The 23,185-nt window shown below is 42.9% G+C and overlaps 1 protein-coding gene across 3 annotated transcripts in view; it reads right to left on the bottom strand.

The window, feature by feature from the left end:
• LHFPL3 (LHFPL tetraspan subfamily member 3) overlaps positions 1-23,185 on the bottom strand; it is a 235,574-nt gene that overhangs the window by 24,282 nt on the left and 188,107 nt on the right. Inside the window, exon 3 of one of the 3 annotated variants that reach the window (XM_054274240.1) lies at positions 11,029-11,076. The exons of 1 other annotated variant lie outside the window; for it this stretch is intronic. In XM_054274240.1, the coding sequence (XP_054130215.1) occupies positions 11,060-11,076 (17 nt within the window). In that variant the 3' untranslated portion in view covers positions 11,029-11,059. The remainder of the gene's footprint in view (positions 1-11,028; positions 11,077-23,185) is intronic. One more of the 3 variants, XM_054274249.1, reaches the window with a different exon arrangement.

The raw sequence follows: 23,185 nt of genomic DNA, 5'->3' as shown, positions 1-23,185 counted from the left end.
AGGGCTGGATTTCTGTTCCCAGAACAATGTCTGTAAATTCTGCTGGTTCCCTGGTGGGCTGGGGTTGTTTTATTAAGTGGTTACGTGTCGTGCTTCCCTTATGTAGAACCTTCTGTTTTCTGATGGAGCTTGTGGCTCTTACAGCAAGTTACAGCCTTTTTTTTCCCTGCAGCCTTGGTGGAAACTGGTTGTTGTATCAGCTCATATATTTTGTAACTCCAGCCAATAATTCTGTGTGTTGTGCAGGTCAGTAAAACAGAGATCTCTACTGCAAAGAAAGAAGTGACACAGTGTTGGGAGTGAGAGGGACTTCAGCTTGGCTTATGAGCTAAGCATGGCTTGTGGTGAGCCAGCACTCCTGGGAGCTCCTGCTCTGTGGTGGGCAGCATCATGAGGCATTACTGTGATGGAATAAATGCTGTGGTAAATACAGGGCTGAGGGGAGTGTGGGGGCATGAGAAGGAACAGCTCCAGGGTGGCCACAGGAGCCTGGAGACAGGCATTCCCCGAAACAGGCAGGAGTGAAAACAAAGTTCTCACCGTCCATGTGTAAGGTCAGACCAGAAGTCTACTCAGTCCATACCCTTTTCTAGCAGTGGGTATGTAGGGAAAGGCAGAGAAAGCCATAGGAATGTTTCCTCAAAATTATGTACCCTCCAACAAATTGGAGGGGGGAATTTGGGACCCAACAGACATCATTGCACTTAAGGGTCCTGAAAGTCTTTCTGCCATGAATATATCCATTAGCTTTGTGATCCTTTTTAGCACATAAAATCCCAGACAGGGAGCTAGAGGCAAGTGAAGTCCGGGTCACCCAGGATGTGGCTGCCTGAGTGTCCTGAAGCTGCAGCCCGAGGCACTGTGTCATCCATTAAACCATCCTCCTCTCCTGAGGGTGAACAAGCACTGACCTCGCTTCAAACTCCCCAGGAGACAACAATCACCCAGTCAGTCATTAATTTTTCAAGTGGTGTGTGTGGCTTTAGGTTTAGAAGGGAAAAAAGGCTGTTCCCTCAATCTCACCAGCGTTGTTTGCAGTGACCTTCTGTGTGCCCTGTTCTAAAGCAGAGAGGGAGATGTTTTGAAAATTGTGGAAATGGTTTGCTGCACCTTCTGGTGCATCATGGATGATGAGGGAAAATAGCAATGAGGATCACTGACTAGCAGGATAAATGGCCAAGTTACCTAATTGGGTTCCTCCAGACAGCTGCTGTGCTTAGCAGGAAATATAACTGTATTATTATATGATGGCACACAATTTATCAAATCCTACCAAAGGAATATATGTTCCCTGTTTTTTTATTCTTCAGAGCAAAATACTATTTTTTTTCAGCATGTTTCTATCAGAAATGGTTAAAAACATATTTTACTGACTGAGTTCACTGTTCCTGAAAAAGGCTGGATTAAATCTTTAGGATTATCTAATTAGAGAAACAGCTCCTAAACCACCAGGTAGGAAGAGGACACTGTAGGGCCCAGCACATCACTAGGATGAACTATATTCAGCCAATTAGTACGATTTTTTTGTTTTTAGTTTTCTACCTGGGAAGTGACATTGGCTATTTACCTGTGCTTTCCCTCACATGGGCAGCCTATAAATACTGCCTGTTGCTGTTTGTACAAGATGCTCATCAAAGGTTATGTGAAGCAGACAGCTCTTGTAGGGCTCAGTAAAATTTACCATTGTCAGTGACAGAGTTTTGTTTAAAGCTGATGAAAAGCTGTGCACTGTTACAAGGCTCTGCACCAAGATCATGGAGAAACATTTATTATTAGGGGAATACAACCTACAAATTAATTATATTCTAAGCATGTGAACAGAGCATCAAATTATTTTATACAAGTTATAATTAATTAGTCATAGAATTTACAAGGAATTCAGTTAAGTTATTACTTGTGCATGTATTGCAACATTTTTGAAACCCTATTACATCTGACTTGACAATCTTAGCTGCAGGATATTATGTCCATTATGGGTGACTTTGGCAAAATGGATTTGGTCCTTTCAAGCCCTCTAATTTTGGATGCAAGTTTTGCAGCATCTTCATCTTAAAACAAAAACAAACAAAACAAAACAACAAACTGAAAAATAACAAAAAGCCCAACAAAACAAAACAAAAAAAACCCAAACCAACAACAACTACAAAAAAAACAGCAGAAAACCCACATGAATATCCAGGCTCTAACAACTTAAACTTTTAAGTCTAATGAAGGGCACCCAAAAATTGCCAGCTACCTACCAGTACTCTGATTTACAGACTTGAATGAATTACTCTTATATGTACTTTCTTAAATCATCAGTACCCCTTTTTTTGTTTATTAACTTTGATATGCAATTGACAAGTCTATTTGTTACTCTACAGTGATATACTTAATCACAACTAACTCATGTTATTTAGAAATCTTTGTGGCATCTCTGATCTTTCTAATCTGTTATGAATATTGTCTTTAAGGAATATGAAAATGGTATTAATTACAAACTGCTTCAGAGACAGCTTCTGTCAGGCAAATAATTTTCTGTAAGTCAGAGAGGTGAAATAGCTGCTTGGACATGGTAAATATTTTTAAGTTTTGTTCTCAGCCTGTGTGGGATCTCAGCACAGCAGGACTGAGGTGCAGAGTCACCGAGACCACCCTTGGGGGGCTCGGAAGTCCTGGAATGTTGCCAGAAGCGTCTGGTGGCTGGACTTTGACCCTGCATGGGAAACGACACCTGTATGAGGACGGGAGGATTTCACTGTGATAAATGGTGAAGGGATAAGTTAGTTAGAGTGTGAGACACAGGGTTTAGAATTCCTGTACAGGGGGGTCTGGAGGGGTAAGATGGAGGAATTGGGGCGTGTCCTGTCCTTCTTCTTCTTCTTCTTGGCCTCCATCTTCTGTGGTGATGGTGGCACTTTGGGATTGGTCTTTACTAAAAGTGCACTGGTCAATAAGGGTGAAAGGTATTGGAAAGAATAGGTAAATATTGTATACGTAGTTTAGAGTATAAAGATAAGTGACCGCCCTGAAGGCAGTCAGTGTGCACATGGCTGGCTTGCTGTGCGGATCTCTGTTGGGCCGAGAGAAAACTTTGTAGATAAGAAAATAATAAACACTGAAGAAAGAGAGAAAAAACCTGAAGACTCGTTTCGTCCTTTGGAGCGTGGGCTGCCCAAGGCCATCCTGAGCCTTTCCAGGCCATAAAACAGCCGAGACAGCGACAAGCCTGAGCACCATACACAAGGTAGAGGTGAATGAATGTCCTCTGGATGGTGGGTAGTGTGCCCTCTGCTCAAGAGACTCTACTCTGACAGTATCTTGTGGTCCTCAGGTCACATTCCTTTATGTTTCCACTGAGGAAGAAAAAAAAATAAATCTGGGTGTAGACATAGCCAGACACTTTCCCTACCCAAATCTCAATCATAGTTCCCTCTCCAAAGGGAATTTTCCTCACTGTAACTTCAATGTAATGCCAGGTCTTTCACAGGCATTTAAAATACTCTTCATATTCATAAAATGCTTCTTCACAGAATGGAGGCAGGAAACGTGCAGCAGCTGCATTTCCTCCCCAGAAAGGATGGGTTTAACTCAGGATGGGCTGTAGATCCTGAGCTACAAAAATGAATGGCAGACAAAGACTGACTCTGGTTTACTGGGAGCTGAGTTCAAGCAGGGCTGACTTGGGCAGGGCATGGATTCCTCCTCCCTGTGCTTGGTGCAGAGGAGTAGAGAGCAAGAGAGTCACTGCTCATGTCCCATTGAAGGCAACACCTCAATGCCAGAGGCAGGAGCTGTGGGTGGCACATCAAGGGATGATTTGAAAATAGCACAGACAAGACTGATTTTCTGAGAAAACCTATGGAAAATTTGGAAACTGGTATGATTTGACCTTCCCTGTGGTGGCACTCAGGGAGGAGGTTTTGTGTTGCAGGAGGCCTGGCAGAACACAAAGAGAAAAGGAAATGAGCATCTCAGGAGAAAGGAGGAGAAAAGCAGGAATAGCTGTAGAAGTAGTTTTATGGAAAACTTTGAGAGGTTGGACCACAAATCTGACAAAAAGGATGAAGGTGAAACAGTGAGAGGATTTAGTGTGGTTTGCTAAAGAATTTAAGCTAGGAATTGATTTTAGTTGTGACATTTTGAGGGAAGACAAGGTGAGCATTAAGAGGGCTAGAAGAGAGAAAGTTGTGAAAACTGAGGATGAAGTTATCATGGCTCTACTGTGGGAACAAATAGTAATAGATAATTTTGTAGGATGCTCTTGAGGGAATGTCAGTGGGATTAAATGACAGCATCAGTCTGGAGAGAAGAGAGAGGATGGTGATAATGTTGAAAATAGCACTGGGGGTGTGTGCTGCCTGGATACAAAAGCTAATAGGTTCACCAATCCAGTCAAACAGGGTAGGCATGTGAAGTGTGATAAGGGGCTCAGCTGTAGCACGAGTTTGGGCAGGGAGGTTGGACCAGATGTCCCACTGTGGTCCCTCCCAGCATTACCCATTGTGTGATTCTGATATTTCACCCACTGCAGCCCCCATACACATGTACTCTTAGAATCACAGAGTCATAAAGGTCGGAAAAGGCTTCTAAGGCCATTGAGTCCAAGCATTAACACATTAATCCTGCTCTGTTCAGAGAAGCTGCCTGGGCAGGATTTGAGGATTTTTAGATGTTTGCTGTGGAAGTTTAGCAGGGTGGAGGCGTGCATGTGCAGAACCACCTGCTCACTTGGTCCAGTCTGAAAGGCACAGTGATCCCATGGGTAGGTGTCACACTCAGAGGTCACAGTGTCCATGATTGTGCCTGGTTCCAGGACAATCACCCCCTCTCTCTGCTCTCCTAACAAGTGGCCCTTTCCCACATACCTGGGCAGAAGCAAGTTGTACAAACTGCAGGGGATGTGTGCTGGATATTGAACATACCACAAAGTGTATATGTCTATCCACATCTGACCTCAACAAGGGACCACCTGCCCCCTGTTTTTTTGGATGGTTTGGTGTGTCATGGCCTCGAGTCAGGCACCTGAAGTCTCTCCCACAGGGATTATATGATATTCAGCTGGAGGTGAGCATGTTCCCTGCAGAGAAATGCTATTGATAGGAGGATGTAATGACTTAGATGAAATCATTACTCATCCTTCCAGTAAGTTGTGTCCTGATTTAGTAACATATTCCATTTGTAGATCATATTGTCTCTGGTGAGTCTACTTTACAACAGCAGGGCAAACAAATTAAACAAAGTCTTGATATGCTTTTATCAAAGATTTGTCCCTAGTGTCCTCCTTTGATTTACTTCTTGAGATCTCCTCTGGCATGAACTGGATAGAGGCAATATTTTCTCCCCCTCAAAGTGGATCTGAGTTCAACACCTCTGAGGATATATGAGCTCTGCCTTCAGAGCTGGCTTCAGGCATTCTGGAGAATGACTGCCCTCCCCTTAATATATAATAGACTGAAGACAGCTCTACGTCTTCATTTCAGTGAAATTGGTTTTTTTTTCTCCATTTCCTCATTTCCTCAACATCGAGATAGTGGTGCTTTGGGTATCCCAAGCCAGTTCCAAAATGAAAAAAACTCCCTACTTTCATTTTTTTTTTTTGCTGGCTGACAAAAGGAGTTGCAAAGGTGTATGCTGTCCTGGCCTTTAACCCCACTTGCCTCTCTTGCAATGACCAAAATTAATGACAGATAGATTTGTCAACAGGGGAATATTCTTGGATTTTGCAATGTTTGTAATTGTGTCACAGAGGCTAGAGATGGGTCTAACCTATTAATTACCTTTGTACCACTTCAAGCCTGTTAAAGATGGGTTCCTAGAGTGAGAGGTATATTTTTCAGTGCACATTTTGATATGAAACAGAAATCTGTAATGAGAAAAAACTGATTGCATGAGCACCAATGGAGAGTCTTTTTTGTCTCTAGTCTGAATTTCAGAGGATCATTTACTGCTGAAAATGCTGTGATTGAGTAGATGAGTGCTTGAAGTCTCATGTTCATAGCATGATTGTCAATAGAACCACAAAAGAGGACTGCATCTTAAGAGATAAGAAAATGTTCTCACAGATGAGTTGAATGACTGGAAAATCCAAAGTAGCTGGTCATCAGGAAGACAGGTAAGGCAGTGTGTGCAGGAGCATCAGCCTGTGCTAGCTCAGCTCACGTGTAATAACTTGCCAGTTTAATGTATTGCCAGGCTGTGAGAGGCTCCTGGTCTGGCTGGGTTTCTGCCTGTTGTATTCTTTGTGTGGTCTGGATGCAGAGAATGGATGTCACATCTGCCACTATGAAGGAAGCCTACAGTATACAGCAAATCCAACCCTCAACTCTGGATAATTTCCAGTCCTTTGGCTATGTTTGATGAGTAGTTCATTTATGGTTTCCAAGCACTCTGGTCCCCATGGCACTGACACTGGAGTCCCTGGAGTGTGGCAGGGACACTTTCCCACTTCCAGGATTTGGGGTTGCATAAGCCCAGCCAAGCTGTCCTCCATAGCATCTGTGTGAGAGAGACTCTGCTCTTGTCTGTGAACAGCCCCAAGGTCTTTGTCCTGCTTCAGATCTTCATGGTCTGTCTGGTGGCTGTTGTACATGGGGAAATGTTGGCATTTTAGGGACACATGATACAGAAAGGCTGGCCAGCCCTAATGAAGGATTAAAACTGCTCTGTTGAAGGAAGGAAGCTTGAGGTCTGCTGAGCTTTTTGATGTCTTTGATAAAGACTGTGCAATTTTCACACATCAGGATGGTCTTTGAGAGGCATTGGTATTCCAGTGGGCAGATTTTGCTTTCCCAGCTGTCTCATGGGCTCTCAGGAGCAAGCTGGTCTGTGGCCCTCAGCCAGGAAAGCACTTAGATAAGAGCACACCTCGCAGTCCATGGATCATCCTGCTGAATTGGTGAGGGCTCCTTATGCACTTCCAGGAAACAATGTGCTTTGCTGGGCTCAGTCTCAATTCCCCACATGCATAAAGCTCCTCCACACCCCTTGTAGCCATATTAATATGCTGGATGGGGTGGGGATTCTGCCCAGGAGTGCACTCCTTGCTTGAGTTATAACCACACATTCAGCAGTGAACGAGTGAGTGAGCTTCTGCTTGAAGTTAAAAAGCACCATTCTTTGGGGTTGTGAGCAGCATCAGCCTCAGGGAAGGGAGAGCTGTGCCTACACACAAGTTTCCAGTGATAAAGTGAAGCATTCCAGTGATAAACACAGAGACACCTGTTTGCTCCCTGAATAATGTGACTTTGAGTTCAAAGCTGGCAGTGCTGGGGAGGATCAGCACATGGCTGAGCACAGCAGGTTCAGGGGGCAGAGGAAGAAGTGCTGTGTTCCCCTTTTTGTTATGGATGGCTCCCAGAGCCCCAGAAGGGGCATTGCAATGGCAGCCTGAATGAGGGATGGGCAAATGGAAATGTCGGGACAGAAGACCCTGCAGAGATACCATAGGTATCTAGCAGCAAAGGACAGCCAGGGATGAGGACATAAGAGAAGAAATGTCCTGCTGAAGGCATGCCTGGCTCTGTGGTGCAGGGTTACAGAGGCAACTCAACAGTGGGCAAGTGGGGCAGGCAGTGACCCTTTCAGAGAGCCCTGACTTCTGCTTAGTGCTCTTGTGGGGCAGATGAACTGCAAGCAGCAGCAGTGTGGACATGTCTGAGGCCACCCAGCATCAGTGTGAGGACCTCTGGGCTTGCCTGGGAAGCACTGAGGGTGTCGTGGTAGCTGAGACTTCAGAGAGAAGCCACCAGGGCATGGAACCAGTCTCCTAATCTGGCATGGTCAAAAACATATGTGGCTGAAGGGTGAATGAAATTGTAGAAGACCATTTGGATCAATGGTGACATTCTGTGAGTAATTTTCCGAGGATTTAACCTTCATGTGGGGAATCAAACTGCCCTGAAGGTCTTTAGAAAAATGATTCCAGTCATTTGCCCAGAGTGCTGTAACTGGGGAAGGTAAAGCCTGTGTTGCAGGGTTTGGTGAAGGTTGGAGGCTCTGAGGCTCAAGGAGCAAGGCAGCTGAGACAAGAGGGTCTGCAGAGGAACACATGGGAGCAAGAGCCAGTGGGCCCCAGTGCCTGTCCCTTGGGTGCTGCTGGGGCTGGCTGGGTGTGTAACACTGGCCTGCTGTCACCCTAAGGGGCAGAAGCAGTGGGAGGTGATGACATTCCAGAATCTGCAGTGGTTCTTCAGATCTGTCCACCCTTACCACTGAATTTGTGTCCTGCTGTCAGTCACTCATACGTGCACACAATTCAGAACCATGATTGCATTTTTTCACTGAGGCTTTTATCGTCATTAAAATAACAGCATGATACAAAAACATGCAGGAGGGAACCTCAGGAGATCGTGTGGACCACTTCTTGTCCCAAGGTAGGCTAATTGCATCAATGTCACTTTTGATGGTATTGAATAATGTATCCCTAGGGTTTTCCAACACTGGAAAGTCACAGCACCCTTAGGAAATTGTTTCCTCTGTTTGTTCTCCCCACTGCTGAAAAGACTGTGGGAATTTTGTTCATCATATCTGATTTGAATATTTCTTTCTGGAATTTAAAACATGATTGCAGGTGCTATTACCGATATATAGGCACTGAAAACCAAAACCACTCTCATTTATGGACTGCTCCCTTACACTTATAAATTAAGAGAACTGAGCTGGGGACATCCTGGGAATAGAAGGAAATCGGTGGGGAAACCAAGCTTCTTCTGGCAGAACTGGGCTTACACAGAAACCAGAGATCCCTGAGTAAGGACATCAGCATGAAAAACCCAGATTATACAAATGAATAGGGTGAAATGTTGCAGCACTTAGGAGCCCTCTGCCAGATAAGGTGTCTGCGAGATACCCTGAGACACCTGACACTCTGAGCTGGTTCCATCAAGTCTGCGATGAGGGTCAGAGCATTGAGAGGAGGGAGGTGGCAATCAAGAGGATTAGCCCAATTCAGGGAACCTGAATTTTGAACTAAGAATAATTTAGGGGAAGAAAATGTGAGTAAGAATGGTAAATAGAGTACTTTGGGAAGATGGACTATTTCACAAGACTCAATGACAAATTCAGGATCCTTTAGTGCTGCTAGAGACAGATCTGTGAGTTGTCTTCTATAAGATACAGTCTGTGGTCATCCATTCACCCAAAACTGTGGGTAGATATTGGCCATTGGTTTTTTTGCTGTGTAGGATGAGGGAAGCTGGGTCTTCTGGCAGCAAGGGGAGGAGGTGGGAGGTTGTGGGGTGGCCCAGCTCTGTGTATGTCATGGCTCCAGCGTCCCTAAGGAGACACAATTTTTGGGAGCCAAACTGAAGAAGGAGCATGGTGAGTTTTTGGCAGGTGGGAACAGAGATGTACTGTGCTCCTGCCTCAGGGCCTCAGCTGAGTCTCAGAGCTCTGACTGCTGGCAGAAACTCACTGAGGAGAAGGAGGCAGGAATCACAAACCCCTTATTGATTCCCTTTCTTTTCTGCAACCCATCCCCAGCACTAACCATATTTGAAAATACAGCTTCCAGGCTTCTTTTACAATGGCTAAAAAAAAATATCTTAGCTCTAGAGAGAATTGTTTTGCCAGCCCTATTTTTCTCTGGCTTTGAATTTGCCATTGACGTTAATTAGGACTTCCTGAGCCTTGTTAGCCTGGCATTTTCCTTTGTTACTGAGAACAGCGAAGGTGACCTTGCTCAGTAGGTGGATTTTCTCAGCTCTGACAGTCTAATCATTAATGTCTTAGGAACAGAGGTAGGGATCTTACACGGGAAACTTGAGAAGAGCTATGAAAACATCATGTAGACAGCTGGCAGTGTCAGCTGGCATAGCTCCAGTAATTCAAAATAGAGGTGTTTCTGATAAGTCATCTTAATCTCACACAACACGTATTTTTTGTTGCATAATAAGAAAACAACAAATATCTATCTGTGTAAGCTCAGTTGCAAGTGGTTGAACTGTGTATACTGAAAGTAATAACCAGCATTCAACAAACTTCATTTTATTATCCAGGAAAGTGGACCAGTCACCAGAACACTGATCTCTGGTGGTCTGGTTTTGAACCATGGCTTTAAAGCTATTTTGGTGGCTTCACTCTACTCCCCACCTGTACAGTAATGAAACTGTAGAATCATGGACAACTCTAAGTGAAAGGCACTTCATATATTCCAATTCCCTTCTCAAAGAAGGTCCAAACAGAGCAAGTTGCTCAGAGTCATGTCCAGTCAAGTTCTGAGGATCTCCAAGGATGGAGATACCACCCTGCTGGGCAACCTGGTCAATATTTGACCAGCCTCATGCCAAAAAACCCCATCAGCACGCTTAAAATATTAATGAAAATCCCATGAGGAAAGAAACCGAGGAAGGGAATAACTGAGTTCTGCTCTCCATACCAGGCAGCACCCCAAGACCCATGTGGGTAAGTGTGCTTCAAGTTGCTGTGATTAATCTCACCTTCATAAGCTTTACATACACTAAGATTAAAAGGACGGTATAAACACAGGAAAACATTGTATTTGCTCATAGCAGCCTTTTTTGAACAGAGACTGTGCAAACGACATTTGTAATTCAGATGTGTCATCTGCCACATGAAGCAAGAGTTTGACAACAGGAGAGTCACAAAGCACTGGCAGAAGCAGAGCTGTCCTTGGAGCCAGCTGCACCAGGAGCTGGCTGGACTCCCAGGGAAGGCACAGGAGGGCTGGTTCTGCCCCTGACCCATTTGAACTGCACACTTCCACACCTCTACCACAGATTTCTGAACAGCCATATCCAGGGGAGTCCTGATCCTAGCAGGTACCTCTGAAGGTCACTTAGGAATGACACACACAGCTCGCAGATTTGCCACTAGCAGCTGCCACAAGCTACCAAAAAAGGCAGAATGTTGAGACTGCACAAAACCAATGCTGAGCTGGAATATAGATACCAAATGAAATGCTTACATGTTGCTGAACATGCTGCCTACATCAGAAACACGAGACAAGAGCAGAAAGCCATGCAACGCGTTTGGCAGAAGCACGCAGACATTTCACAGCTCGTCCCTGGGTGCCATGCTCACACTTACGTTAGTCTGGGTCATACTACCTGCACTTGCTTTAAGCATTTCCATCATCTGTGAGGTAGGGAGGGAAAAACAGAATAGTTAAGGTATAATCAAGTGAGATCTTGCATATCACAGTATAATTTGTAAACAAGCTCTTTATTGGATGTAGTGTGGAGAGTGTAAATGGTTCAGGCTTCTACCTCAACTTATCCAGACAGGGAATTTCTGAAAGCCAGGTAAGCGATTCAATGGATTACTAAGGAGGCAGATGAAAAAAACTGGGATTAACAGAGGAAGAAATAGTGACAGAACATAAATAAACACATAAACAAGTAAATAATTTTGCTGTCAGTAAGATAAATTTTTCTGTTGTCATGTAAGAATCAAAACACTCAGTAATACCTTTTGATCAGTGAGCAATTTTAAACACTGTGTTAACCTGTCTGCTTCAAAAATATTTGAATAAAGATGCAAAATTAAAAAACAAACACCTACAAATCATTACAATGGATTAGACCAAAGATAAAACTGGATCAGTTCTCATCTCAATATGGAAAGTCCTGTAGAAGTCTTTATTCTAGGTGAGAAATTACAGTAATAAAAATGATACATCAAGATTTTGTTGATACATTGCTCCTCAGTTTTGATTATACCTCCAAAATCATAGGCCCCATTTGAAAGACCCAGCCTGCCAAATCCTTTTGTATGCACAAAAATTCCTATTGGTTTAAATTTTAAGGTTAGCCATGCACTGTGCTTTTAGTTATGCACCCACAGAAGCCTCCTCTGGTGAGATCTTGTGCCCGTGCTACCCTGAGAAAGCCCAGGGGAACCTAACAGTATCTTCAGTCATCTCCTGTATTACTGCTGTAATTTATTGTGAATTTATGGCACTTTGCACAGGGCATAAACCCTTCATGTCTGATGAGGGCAGATACTAAGTCACCTGAAAACTGAAGGATTTGTATCAAGAAAAAAAAAACAACTTGCACATCTACAGTTTACACCACTAAACAGCTTAAAATCCCTAACAAGATGGAGAAAACAATTATTTCCTGAGAGAGTGGCAGAGTAATCAACTGGCCCAAGCTTCTGCTGTTCAAGGGGAGCCTGAAAGGAGATACTAACCTAGATAGAATTTGAGACACTATCTCAAAACAGTAATTTCTTAACTAAGAACACAGACCAATAGTTCCACTATCACTTGAAAACTGTTTTGAAAAGAATTTAAGGACTTTACTAAATCACACAGAGCCAAACTACCACCAGAGCTGTATTTTCTAGCTGGGCCTAATGTAGAAGAACTGCAAAATACAGTAGAGAAATTACATACAGTAGCTGGAAATATGTAAATGTATTGATTATGTGATTGGCATGTCCCTGCTGAAAATAATCAACATATTGACTTTTCTGAACATTCACAATTGGCAGTAAGGAAAAAATAAATCTGTGCATGTGTGTACGTACATTTTTTTTGAAAAAAGAGTTTTATTTCTGTCTGTCTTGGAAGCTGTGATTTTGCATACTAGTACTGGAGTGCCTCCATTGGCTTATCTCTACCATTCTTTCAGCAATGAAAAATAGAACAAATAGAGGTGCTGAAGGGTACACTGGATGACTACTGAGATACAAAGCAAGGCAGCTGTCTCATTTATAATGCTGGGGAAAAATGAGGTAAAGTATCTTATTAAGCAAGTAATAGGGATATCATTTTCCTATTCCCCTATTTTATTTTGGTCCTTCTGCACTGTGAGAGCAAATGATCAGGAATTTGTAGTGATGTACTCATGCTTGGCTCCCTGCCTCCTCTGGCACATCCTGGTTCAGTGGAACTGAGGCTGCTTTGTGCAGATTAGGTGGCAGCCATTAAAATTCAGAAGCATGACACCAATTGGATACACTTAGGAAATATTCTTGGAAAACCAAGTCTTCATTCAAGCACTGATGAAGGTTCCCAAGCACCTCATGCTCTCCCAGACACCTGAGCTTTCCCTGTGATCACCCAAGGATGTCCCAGCCTGTCCAGCCCTGCAGGACACACAGTACAGTCTGTGCTGCCACCTCAGCACATGGGATGTGCAGCCCCTTCCTTGGAACACCATGGCACTCACATTTTCTGAGCAGAGAGAGAGAGAATTCTCTCTCACAGGTTTTTTCCTGGGGAAACATAGAGAGAAGAAGAGAAAATTCTTGTCCCTACTTGCTGCTCCTCCTGTTGTTTTTGCACATGTGGAATGTGTTAGGAAGATTGTTTACCTGCAGTGAGTTCTTAATTGGACTCCAGTGATGGTTGTTTGTATTAATTGGCCAATTGGGTCAAAGCTGTGTCCTGGCTGTCTGGAGACAGTCACAGGATTTTCTTTAGTATGTATCAGTATAGTATAGTATAGTATGGTATAGTATAGTATGGTATGGTATGGTATGGTATAGTATGGTATGGCATGGTATAGTATGGTACAGTATCCTTTCAGTATTCTTTATAGTATCCTATACTATAATATAATATAATACAATTTTAATCAAGCAATTGTTCAGCATTCTGAATTAATGGAGTCAGATTCCAGTCATTCCCTGGTTGGGGGTCTCCTTGTTTACCACAGAACACCATGGAGAAGACTCAGAGGGACCTCTCTTTGCTAAACCATGCTGGGGCATGTGAGATACTGGCAGGCTTGTGGCCACCTGGGGATGTGCCCACATCCTTGTTTCATTTGGGATCAGGAGGATGTTTTTGAAGTGAATTTCCCAGTTATTGTGTTTGTTCCAGCTGCTAATAGGCAACTGTGGGGCCAAGCAGGAGGTTGGCTGGAATTACACCATCTCTGCACCACGCTGCTGGCACGGGCTTTGGGCCCCCAGCACAAGCTGTTTCCTCCTGCAGTGCTGCTCCTTTTGCTAATGTAGGTGTTGCCTGACTGAATCCTGCTGACTTGATTGATCCTATTTAAATCAATGTGATTGTTTGTACGAACAAGGTTGATAGAACTGGTCTTGAGTGGCATTTACTCCACCATGCTCTTTGGCATACAAATCAGCTGTTTGGGGCAGTGGTATCTGTTAAAGACAATAAAGAAAGTGCATATTTGCAGTGAAACAACTGATATTAGCACTTGACTGGTCTCATTTAGATGTATACAGTAACCTTGCTCTGGAGGTAGTTTAAAGAGATTCTTCTGTCATTTGAAAGATCTGTGAAATAATCAAGTTCATACTTGATACATACATACATCATATATACATAAATGTATATGATACTTTCTTCAAAAGTATCATATACATTGATGTGTTATGCATTTGGTTACATAGTTTTAAATCTGCATATGGCTGTTTGTACCCAGTGATTCTTTTCTCTTTTTTTAATGGTTACAGTAAAATTCTGCATGATTTATATCACAAGTAGTAATTTCAGCTAGAAATATTGATGACATCTTGCCTATGGCAATAAACAAGTTTTAATAGTACAGTAAAGCATGTCCTTTCTTCTTAATTAGTCTCCATTCATTAATCATGCAGATTATTTACAAAAAGCCTAACACAATAGAAAAGAAGAATTACTAGTGCAATGGCTGTATTCCCAGGATCACATGAAATTCATCAACATAAGCTAGTTGAGCCTCTGTAATCTCAAGGTGTTTATGAAATAATAGGGAGAAGGCTTTAGGTTAGGCATATTTAGTATAAAAAGTAATTGTTTAATTTTTTTCTTAAGATGAAATTCTCCTATTTTTGGGGGAAAATTGAAATGCTTGATGGGTTAAAGCCACAGACATCTTGCAGTAAGGTATAAGAAGCCTTGTCAGATCACTAACAGAAAAAATCTTTATGATGCTGAGATTTTGTAGCTTATAATTAAACATAATTTTTCAGCCTCTGTAACCTGTATCATCTTTATAGGCTGTATTTTATACATCACAGCAATTAGTGAAGCCTACAGGGCACATTTAGAAGAAGGCTTTCTGTCAGGAGCTGGTGGTGTAGTGACTCAGCAAGGCATCAGAAAGCTTTGCTTTGTGCACCTCCAGGGGGCTGGACCTGTCAGATTAACACAAGGGGCTATTTTTGTAACATCCAAAAAGTTTCTGCTGTACATCAAAGTGCACTAGCTGCTTATTTTAGATGACAGCAACTCTTAGATTGGTCTTGAACAATGCAGTCTTTAGCACTTTTTTGGTATGTATTTCTCCAAAAAGAAAATTTCCTGCGAAGCATTTTGTTGAATAAGGGCTTCCCATTTGAGATCATCAGAGACATTTTCATCCTGTGCTTCAAACGTTCCAGTAAATTAACAGCCCATGTACCAAAGGGAAGAGGCTGTCATGGCATGTTGGGGAGTGCTCTGAGTATGGACATCTGGATTTGTGCCCTGCTCTTCAGCTGAGCTGGGCTTTGGTCCCAGGCAGTGCAAAGAGCCTCTTGAAAAGGGATCCTCAGTTGGTCTGGCTTTTTATTAATGTGTTAATTCTCTACTCCCAGCAACCAAAGTCTCACCCTCCTTCCCAGACACTCAGTTATTCCCATTCCTGAAACTAACTTCCTGAAAGCTGCTCTTTTCCCTGTGGTCATTGATGAACTGGCATGTGTAGCCTTCCACAAGCAGAGGGGCTGTGAGCTACTTTCCCTGGCTGCTCTTAAATCTGCCCATGATGTTTGGAGAATTAGTCTGAGCATTTTGCCCTGACTCGTGCCTCTTTCCTTGTGCCTGACCTAATGGGATCCTGACTGCAGAAGTGTGAAGCAGTGTAATATGTGAGGTCACAGATGTGTCCCCATGGTCAGAATCAAGAACTTTTGGCAAGTTCTAGAGAAATAGTGGAAATTACCTCTGAAACCAGGTAACTTCACCAAAGATGTCATCATTAACATTTAGCTTTCACAATGTGCCCTTTGTTTGTGTAAATCTCAGAAGGATGTTGTCAAAGAGATTGCTGTTAACTCTAATGGCACAGTGAAGTGACTTGGAAATGGTGACACCGGACTCAACAAAGGAACTGAAATTGGAGTGAGCTTTTCTGAATCATGGCCTGACTCAGCTCTCCTTGCCCCTGCTGCTCCAACACCACTGGAGCTGCCCTCTCTGCTCCTTTTTGCTGTTGCCTTCTTGTGGTCTCTCTCAGCTGCCCATCCCTGCTCACCAAAGCACTTACCAAAATCCCTTGGCTGGCCTGTGCTCCTGGGTCTCACTTGGCAAAATGCAGCTGCACTTTTCTAAATGGGGATGGATTAACTGTGTGCTTAAAAGCTTTGCTGGATGGAGACCTGGACTCCAGAGCCAGACCCACCTTCATTGCTGGAGCCTGCAAGGAGCAGGAGAAGACATTTTTCTCTTTCTCACAGGCTGACTGGGAAAGGGGTGGGCAAGAGAAGGAGAGAGCCCTGACTTGGTTTTTGCAGTGCATTGCTGTCATCAGAGCACTGGGCAATGAGGCTCTGAGTACTCCCAGAACCCAGAGCATCCTGGGGAGAATTAATACAAGGGCTGAGCTGAAAAGTAGCTCTGTCATATTTTTTAATAAAAACATTTGGAGAAAAGTTTTTCCCATTGACGTTTGATAAAAGAAACACCTATAACCCCACAAAGCTTTTTATGCAGGGAGCTATTAACAGTAGTGGAAATATTAGACTTATACTGTAGTAACTTGTAGTTATATGAATACATACCCATAAAAAAAGCATTTTGGGGTTTTTAGTAAGAACTTGGTACTACTACTAATAATACTTACATTTGAGTAGCTCTTGTCTGCAAAACATATCAATGATTGTATGTAAATTACTCAATGCAGGCGTGCTGGAGCCTCCCTTCCCTAAGCTATTTAAAAGCATCATGTTGTGCCTGTTATTACAAGAACACAGCATTTAACATCCTATTGAAAATAAAAACCATTCTTCTTACTTGTTTTCCCAACTGAAGCTTATTTCTACTGTTTTCTCAGAGAAGCAACAAAGTTTGGGCTTAATCTGTTTAAATGCACCTTCGATTTTTATCCCTTACATTATTACCATATATGCATGATTTTTGAAAGTCTGTTCCTGAAGTTATTTCACCCATCAAAAGGCTTGGTTTTGCTTTGGAGGTGTGTGTCTTATATAGTAAACTTCCCTGTAGTATACAGGACAAAGATTTCTTTGCTGAATCACTACAGTCAACAGGAATTTCAATACCTACATCTATGGCAGTTGGGTGAGGTCTCTTTTAGTTTCTTTCTCTTTTAGGTTGCTGCTTTTGTTGTGGGTCTCCCTAGACTCTCAGCACAGCAGCATGAGCTGAGGGTTCTCAGCATGGCAGCTGTAAGAATCATTGATTTTTTTTTTTGTCAGTAGCTGAAACAGAAAAAATAAAAAATATTTCTGTCAGCCTTTTGAAAAGCAATTCTAAAAATTTAATTTCAGATCAGAAAAATACATGATTTGAGGGACATGGTATAAAAGTAGAAGAAAAAAAGCCTGGCATCACAAAGTGGAAGAATAAAGTATGGCAGCTATTCTTCCCTGACCTGGTGTTCAAAAGAAAAGGTGCTCACTGAGGTCAAAACCCACTCTTGCACACGCAGAGATTTGAGCCAAAGCCCTTCTTTTACTAGAGATGTTCTCTAGCTCCAGCCAGAGGTCACCTGAAATAAGATGTTCTCTCCTGCTGTGACTGTTTTACTTTTCATTGCAACTGTACAAATGCTCAGCAGTTAAGTAGAGCAGAGCACATATTTGAGTGAGTTTTCTGTCTGGTACAACTTATGGTTGAGACACAGCACCACCAGCTTTTAGCTTGGCAAAGGTCAGTGAAGCCATTTACATTGAATTAGATCACCCTGAAAGAACAGGTTTCAACCACATCCTCCAGAATGCCCTGGATGAACAGCAGCTGCCCTGGAGCAGGGCTGTGGGAGCTCCACTCTCCCAGGCAAGGGAGGGCTGGAATCACTATTGCTGAATTTGACACAAGTTCATAAAGGATTTTTATGATCTAAAATTGCATTTTTTAAATAATAAAAGATGCTAATAAAAATATACATAATATAAAAGATAATTAAATATTATTAATATATAATAAAAATAATTTTTAAAATGCTGTTTCTTGTCACTGTCATACTTTATGAAAAATCCCTTCACCAGGATTTTTCTCGCTGAGAAGCCTCAGGAAAGAAATGTAAACAACAATTATCGGATTGCCTGGAATGGGGTTTGGAGGTTGCTTGCCAACAGGTGCATCTTTGATTGGTTCCATGTGAATTGTTTCTACCTAATGACCGATCCCAGTACAGCTGTGTCGGGACTCTGGTCAGTCACAATATTTTATTATTCATTCTTGTCTAGCCTTCTGATGTTCTTCTTTCTCTTTCTTTAGTATAGTTTTAGTATATAATTTATTTTAATATAATATCATATAATATAATAAAATAATAAATCAGCCTTCTGAGAACTTGCAGTCAGTTCTCATCTCTCACCTTGTCCTGGGGACCCTCACACAACACTGCAACAATTGGTGACCACAGTTTCTAAATGCTGCTCACGGCTTCTGAACATCAATCATGCACATTGAAAATCCCCCTTTCTGTGACAGTCCATGCATGTGATCTTTACCTGCACTCATAGGAGAGGCGCTGGTGAATCCTTGTGATCACTCAGCTCAAGGAATGACAATAATGTGATCTCAGCTAACTTCCTTCAATTCCTGGTCTGTCTGTCAGACAACCCTAACTTGAAGGATCTGCACACTGATGTTACCTTACTAATCTCACTGGTTTAGATTCCAAAGTCCCAAGGTAGTATGCCAGCTGTCTTGCACACATTATTATTTTTGTATCTAAATCTTCTTTAAATATTGGGCAGATTCTCTTTTCATAGCTGAGTAGTTATTTCAGTAAGTGTGGCAGTTGATTTACAGTTGGTACTGTGTGCACTTTCTGTAGTGAAGCATAAAATTGAAAAGCTTATGTCAAATTCATTCATACATGGACACGCTCAAGAACAAATTAATTTTAAAGCACTCACAGGGTGTATAATGTTTCTATGTCATGCTTTACAAATCTATAAAGTAATTTATAACATAAAGCCTACTTTGGAAAAGAGCTGTAGTAGAGCAGATAGCAGAGTGATTTCAATCTAAAGTATCCCAGTGCTACACTCCCCCAGATATCTGCAATTCAGATCTGATAGGAACCATGAGTAATCAGTTTCTAAAGCAAAATTATTATACAAGAGAAGGCTCTCAGTGCAATGTCCTCTTGCAAAACCAGGCTATTCTAGGACAAATTAGGTTTTCTAACCATCAGTATGCAGCACATTAGATAAGGTGTCAGATTCAGATCTCAAACTAGTATAAATCAGAAACCACAGCCATGAAGGATCAAGATAAACTCTTAAAAGGTGCATATTGGATAAATCTCATATGTAACTGTAATGCCAGGGCCCTTGTAATTAACATCAAGGGAGTTTTCAGCCCATGAGAGCAGATGCCTTCAAGCTGGCACTGCTGTTGTGGTCCTTCTCTTCTGGATGGCCCAGCCCACGGAGGGCACCTCTGCACAGGGTGAGTGTCTTCCCTGTGCCATTCCAGCACAGGCTTTTTGAACATCCTTCCAGTGGTTTGTATTTTGGAGCACCACCAGATTCTTTCTGCTTTCTTTGGCAGAAGCTGGAGCTGCCAGCACTGTTTGACACCAGCCTCTTGCTGCATGGACCAAGGGACGCAGCAATCAAGAGAAGAGCACCTCTCTCTGATCACAGCCAAGCTCCTTGTCTGCTTGGAGCAAAGTCATGCCTGTAAATTCCCCCACACTGAGCACTTATCATTAGCAAGTGTGGTGGGCAATCATCAGAAACATTCAGAGACAGTCACCCAAGCTCAGCCCTGAGGTGAGCAGCTACAGCTGCCCTCAAATGGCAGGCTTGCACGGAGAGGAATGAGTGCTGAGTCTAAAGAGCTGCCAGAAGCCAGCTGTGTCACAGCCACTCCTGCTCCCTCCTTGCATTTTTTTCCAGGGGCATTCCTGCTCTCTGCAAGCAGCAACTTAATATACTAACAGTGCAGGGAGTGAAACATGCAGCAATGACTGTGGACTGCTGGCATGCTCCTATTCCCACTATTCATCCCACTTGGCATGTGTGTTGCACCTGGGTAGCTAAGTCTGTAATTTGGACACAAGTAGTGTGTTCCCTCATCTCCTCAGGAGAAACAGAGATATAATCAGAATTTAGACTGGCTTCTAAAAGGTGCATATTTCAAAGCTAAAATTGCAGCATAAAGCATTCAGAGAAACTATAGCCAAAGTACCACCTGTGTGCAGAAGGGGGAAGGAAAATATCATTCTTTGTAACAGCCAGTGGAGGCAGACAAAAGGGTCTAACTCAAAGCAGCTACTCCTACTCCTTGCATCACAGGGAGGAAGCCCTAGTTGCAGTCCCCTCATGCAGTGAACTTTGAGATAATTATAAAAAGTGGAACAGCTTCCACAGTGCAGGGCAGTAAAGGTCACCCCAGCACAGCTGGGCTGGTAACCAGTCAGTACAGCACAGCCACAGCAATGGGGAAAGAAACCCTGGCTATGGGGCAATGGGACCATCCTTCAACACAAACACAGGCTGGGGTCACCATGGAGCTGGGTGGGAGGATGGTCACACAGGGTGGAAGAGCTGAGCCTTGCCCTTGCCTTCTGCTAAATGCTGGGACCCCATTTCTGAAAAATACCGAATGACATTGGGTGCATCAACACAGGAATTGATTTTGTTGGACATTCTCTTCCTGAAAGTCCGTTCAAAACAGGTCCCCCAAAAGTCCTTTTGAAAAAATTGACCACTGCCAGTCTCGTGTACTGCATTCCTCCTCACAGCCACCACATTGCTGACAGAATGGGGAGGAAGAAAAGTCCTTATTCCGGCAGGAAAGGCTGGAAAGGGAAGAGCTATTAGTCTGAAATTCTGCTATTAAAGAGGAAGGTTTCAAAGGAACCCAAAGAAAAACTGCATCCATCTCAGTGGGAATGCCTTAGGTATAAAATTCACCTATTTCTTTGCAGCAAGCCAACTGCTTTAAACAAAAGGATTCCAAAATATGCTTTGTCATCAGAAGGCAGTGGCTGACAGCCAGCTAGCACAAGGAGCAGTGGGGTGATGGGGGAGCCCTGCCCCAGTGCAGTGGGGAGGCAGCTGCATGAGTGCGGGGCTGGGGGCTGTGCCATTTGCTGAGTGCTTTGCACATCCCCGTTTGCAGTCAATAATAAATACCTGCAATGTTAATAATTTGCACTGGAATGCTCTGTGAGTACTTTCTGCCTCAGGTTGCACTTTTTTCTTTAAAGTTTCAGCACAGCAGTTCAGCAGTTTTTGAGAACCTGTGTCATTGCCTCAGGAGTTCCTGACTCCAAGAGGAGACAAAATTCATCAGCTTTCCTGTTGCTGTCATAGTAACATTGAAATATTAAATAAATGGTATTTGTAATGAGTTTTTTTAATTTTGATTGTGAAAATCAGTCATAAAATCTTTGACAATTAGCAATCAGTGTAGACCTATCCCACCATTCCTTTGCAGATGCAGAGTGTTAGATCCACAAAGTGGTGATAGCGTGAAGCCATGGTGCTGTAGCACTCACCTTTCAGGGACCCAACCCTCCTAGAGCAGCCACAAAGCAGGATGTATGTAGGGAGCTTGCAGCTTGAGGAGAGAGATGGGTTCCTAAGCTTGGGATCCAGGAAAGCCAATATAATGCAGAAAAACTGTCTGTGATAGAGGCCAGGAGGCATTTGAAATGAAAGACTGCTCAGCTCTGCATGGAAAACACAGGAAATGCTCAGCTTTCCTGGTGGGTGGAGAGCTTCTGCTCAAGAACATTTCTATGGACCCCTGCTGTTTCCTACTCTTGTATTACAAGAAGACAGTTATTGTTTGTCTTCCCTTCTACTGTATAAAATCTTTCCAGGTGGCTGTCACAATGAAAAGTCTGCTGGGACTGCCCTGGACACCTCTGCAATGCCAGGAGGGGATGAAGTCTTGCTCTTGTCTGTGGTAGGAATTCATTCCTAGCCAAGATTGTCTCCTTTGACAATGTGCTAAGATTTTGGGTAGGAGGGAACACTCCCCAGAGATCACTAAGTCTCCTGTCCAGGCCTAAATAAAAATCTCCTGCAGGTAGGTCCTCTCTCTGTGTGGACAAGAGAATTATTGAGTAAATGCCTTTATAAATGCCAAAAAAATACTGATTAACAAATTACATTTGTTTCTCTCAAACACTGCCATCACTTTCTTAATGAATTGATGTGAAAGGGTTTCTCTCTTGAGCTGGCTTTGTAACTGTGCTGCTAAGGAGGCAGGTAGGTGCCAGGGTAAATAAGCTTGTGCAGGGCTCTTGGAGATTATGGCTGGAGGTTTCCTCCAGCTGCCAAACTAACATAGAGTGAAGCCTGCAGTGTAGACAAACATTCTGCTACTGCCCCAGATTTCAAGTTGGCTTACATAAAATGTGGACTTATGCAATTTATGTGCAATATAAAAGACTTTCTAAGGTGTTTGACTTGATATTCCAGGGCATAACACAAGCCCTATGTAGGTTTAATAAAGCACATAGGAAACAAAAATGAAGAACTGCTTTCCCTGAGCACCATTTGGCAATAAGCCATCATCATTAAACACAGGGTACCTAGTAAGGATGTACAGAGATTGTTCCTAGACCTAAAAATGCTCATCAGCAGTGCAGATGCTACATTGGATTGTAGCTGATAAAATCTGCAGCTCACACAAGAATCGATGTTATGTTTAAAAGATGAAGAGGAGGCAGCGATATGAGACCTGTTGCTTGGTCAGACAAATCCACTGCTTTTAAGTACAGCCAAATAGAGAGTTAAACTCCACAGAGGAAGAAATACTAGCTGCTCTAGTTAAGTGCTGTTTTTTCTCTAAAGGCTTTAGAGGCCAAAGAAGAAGACAAAAAAACCTCAAGTCCTCTAATAACTCAGAAGGCTAATGAGACCTTGACTGGCTAAACAGGGGATGCTGAGATGGAGGCAGGAGCTGAGGCTAACAGTGCTATCTGTGGTCTTAGTATCCACTGAGGTTGCTGAAAAACTGGGGAAGAGGCAGAGAAGAACTGCAAAAGGGAGCCAAGGACTACAGAAAGCACCTAATGGGGAGAGAGAGGTTTAGAAAGCACTGCCTGTCTAGCTTATCAAAAAGATTGAAAAGTCTTGATTA

Source organism: Melozone crissalis, unplaced genomic scaffold (assembly GCF_028551555.1).
Source record: "Melozone crissalis strain CALT ecotype California unplaced genomic scaffold, PUWL_Pcris_2 ptg000004l_1, whole genome shotgun sequence".
Classification (NCBI taxonomy): domain Eukaryota; kingdom Metazoa; phylum Chordata; class Aves; order Passeriformes; family Passerellidae; genus Melozone; species Melozone crissalis.
Note: the sequence above shows the minus strand (reverse complement) of the source record. Positions and strands in the feature narration are given on the sequence as shown.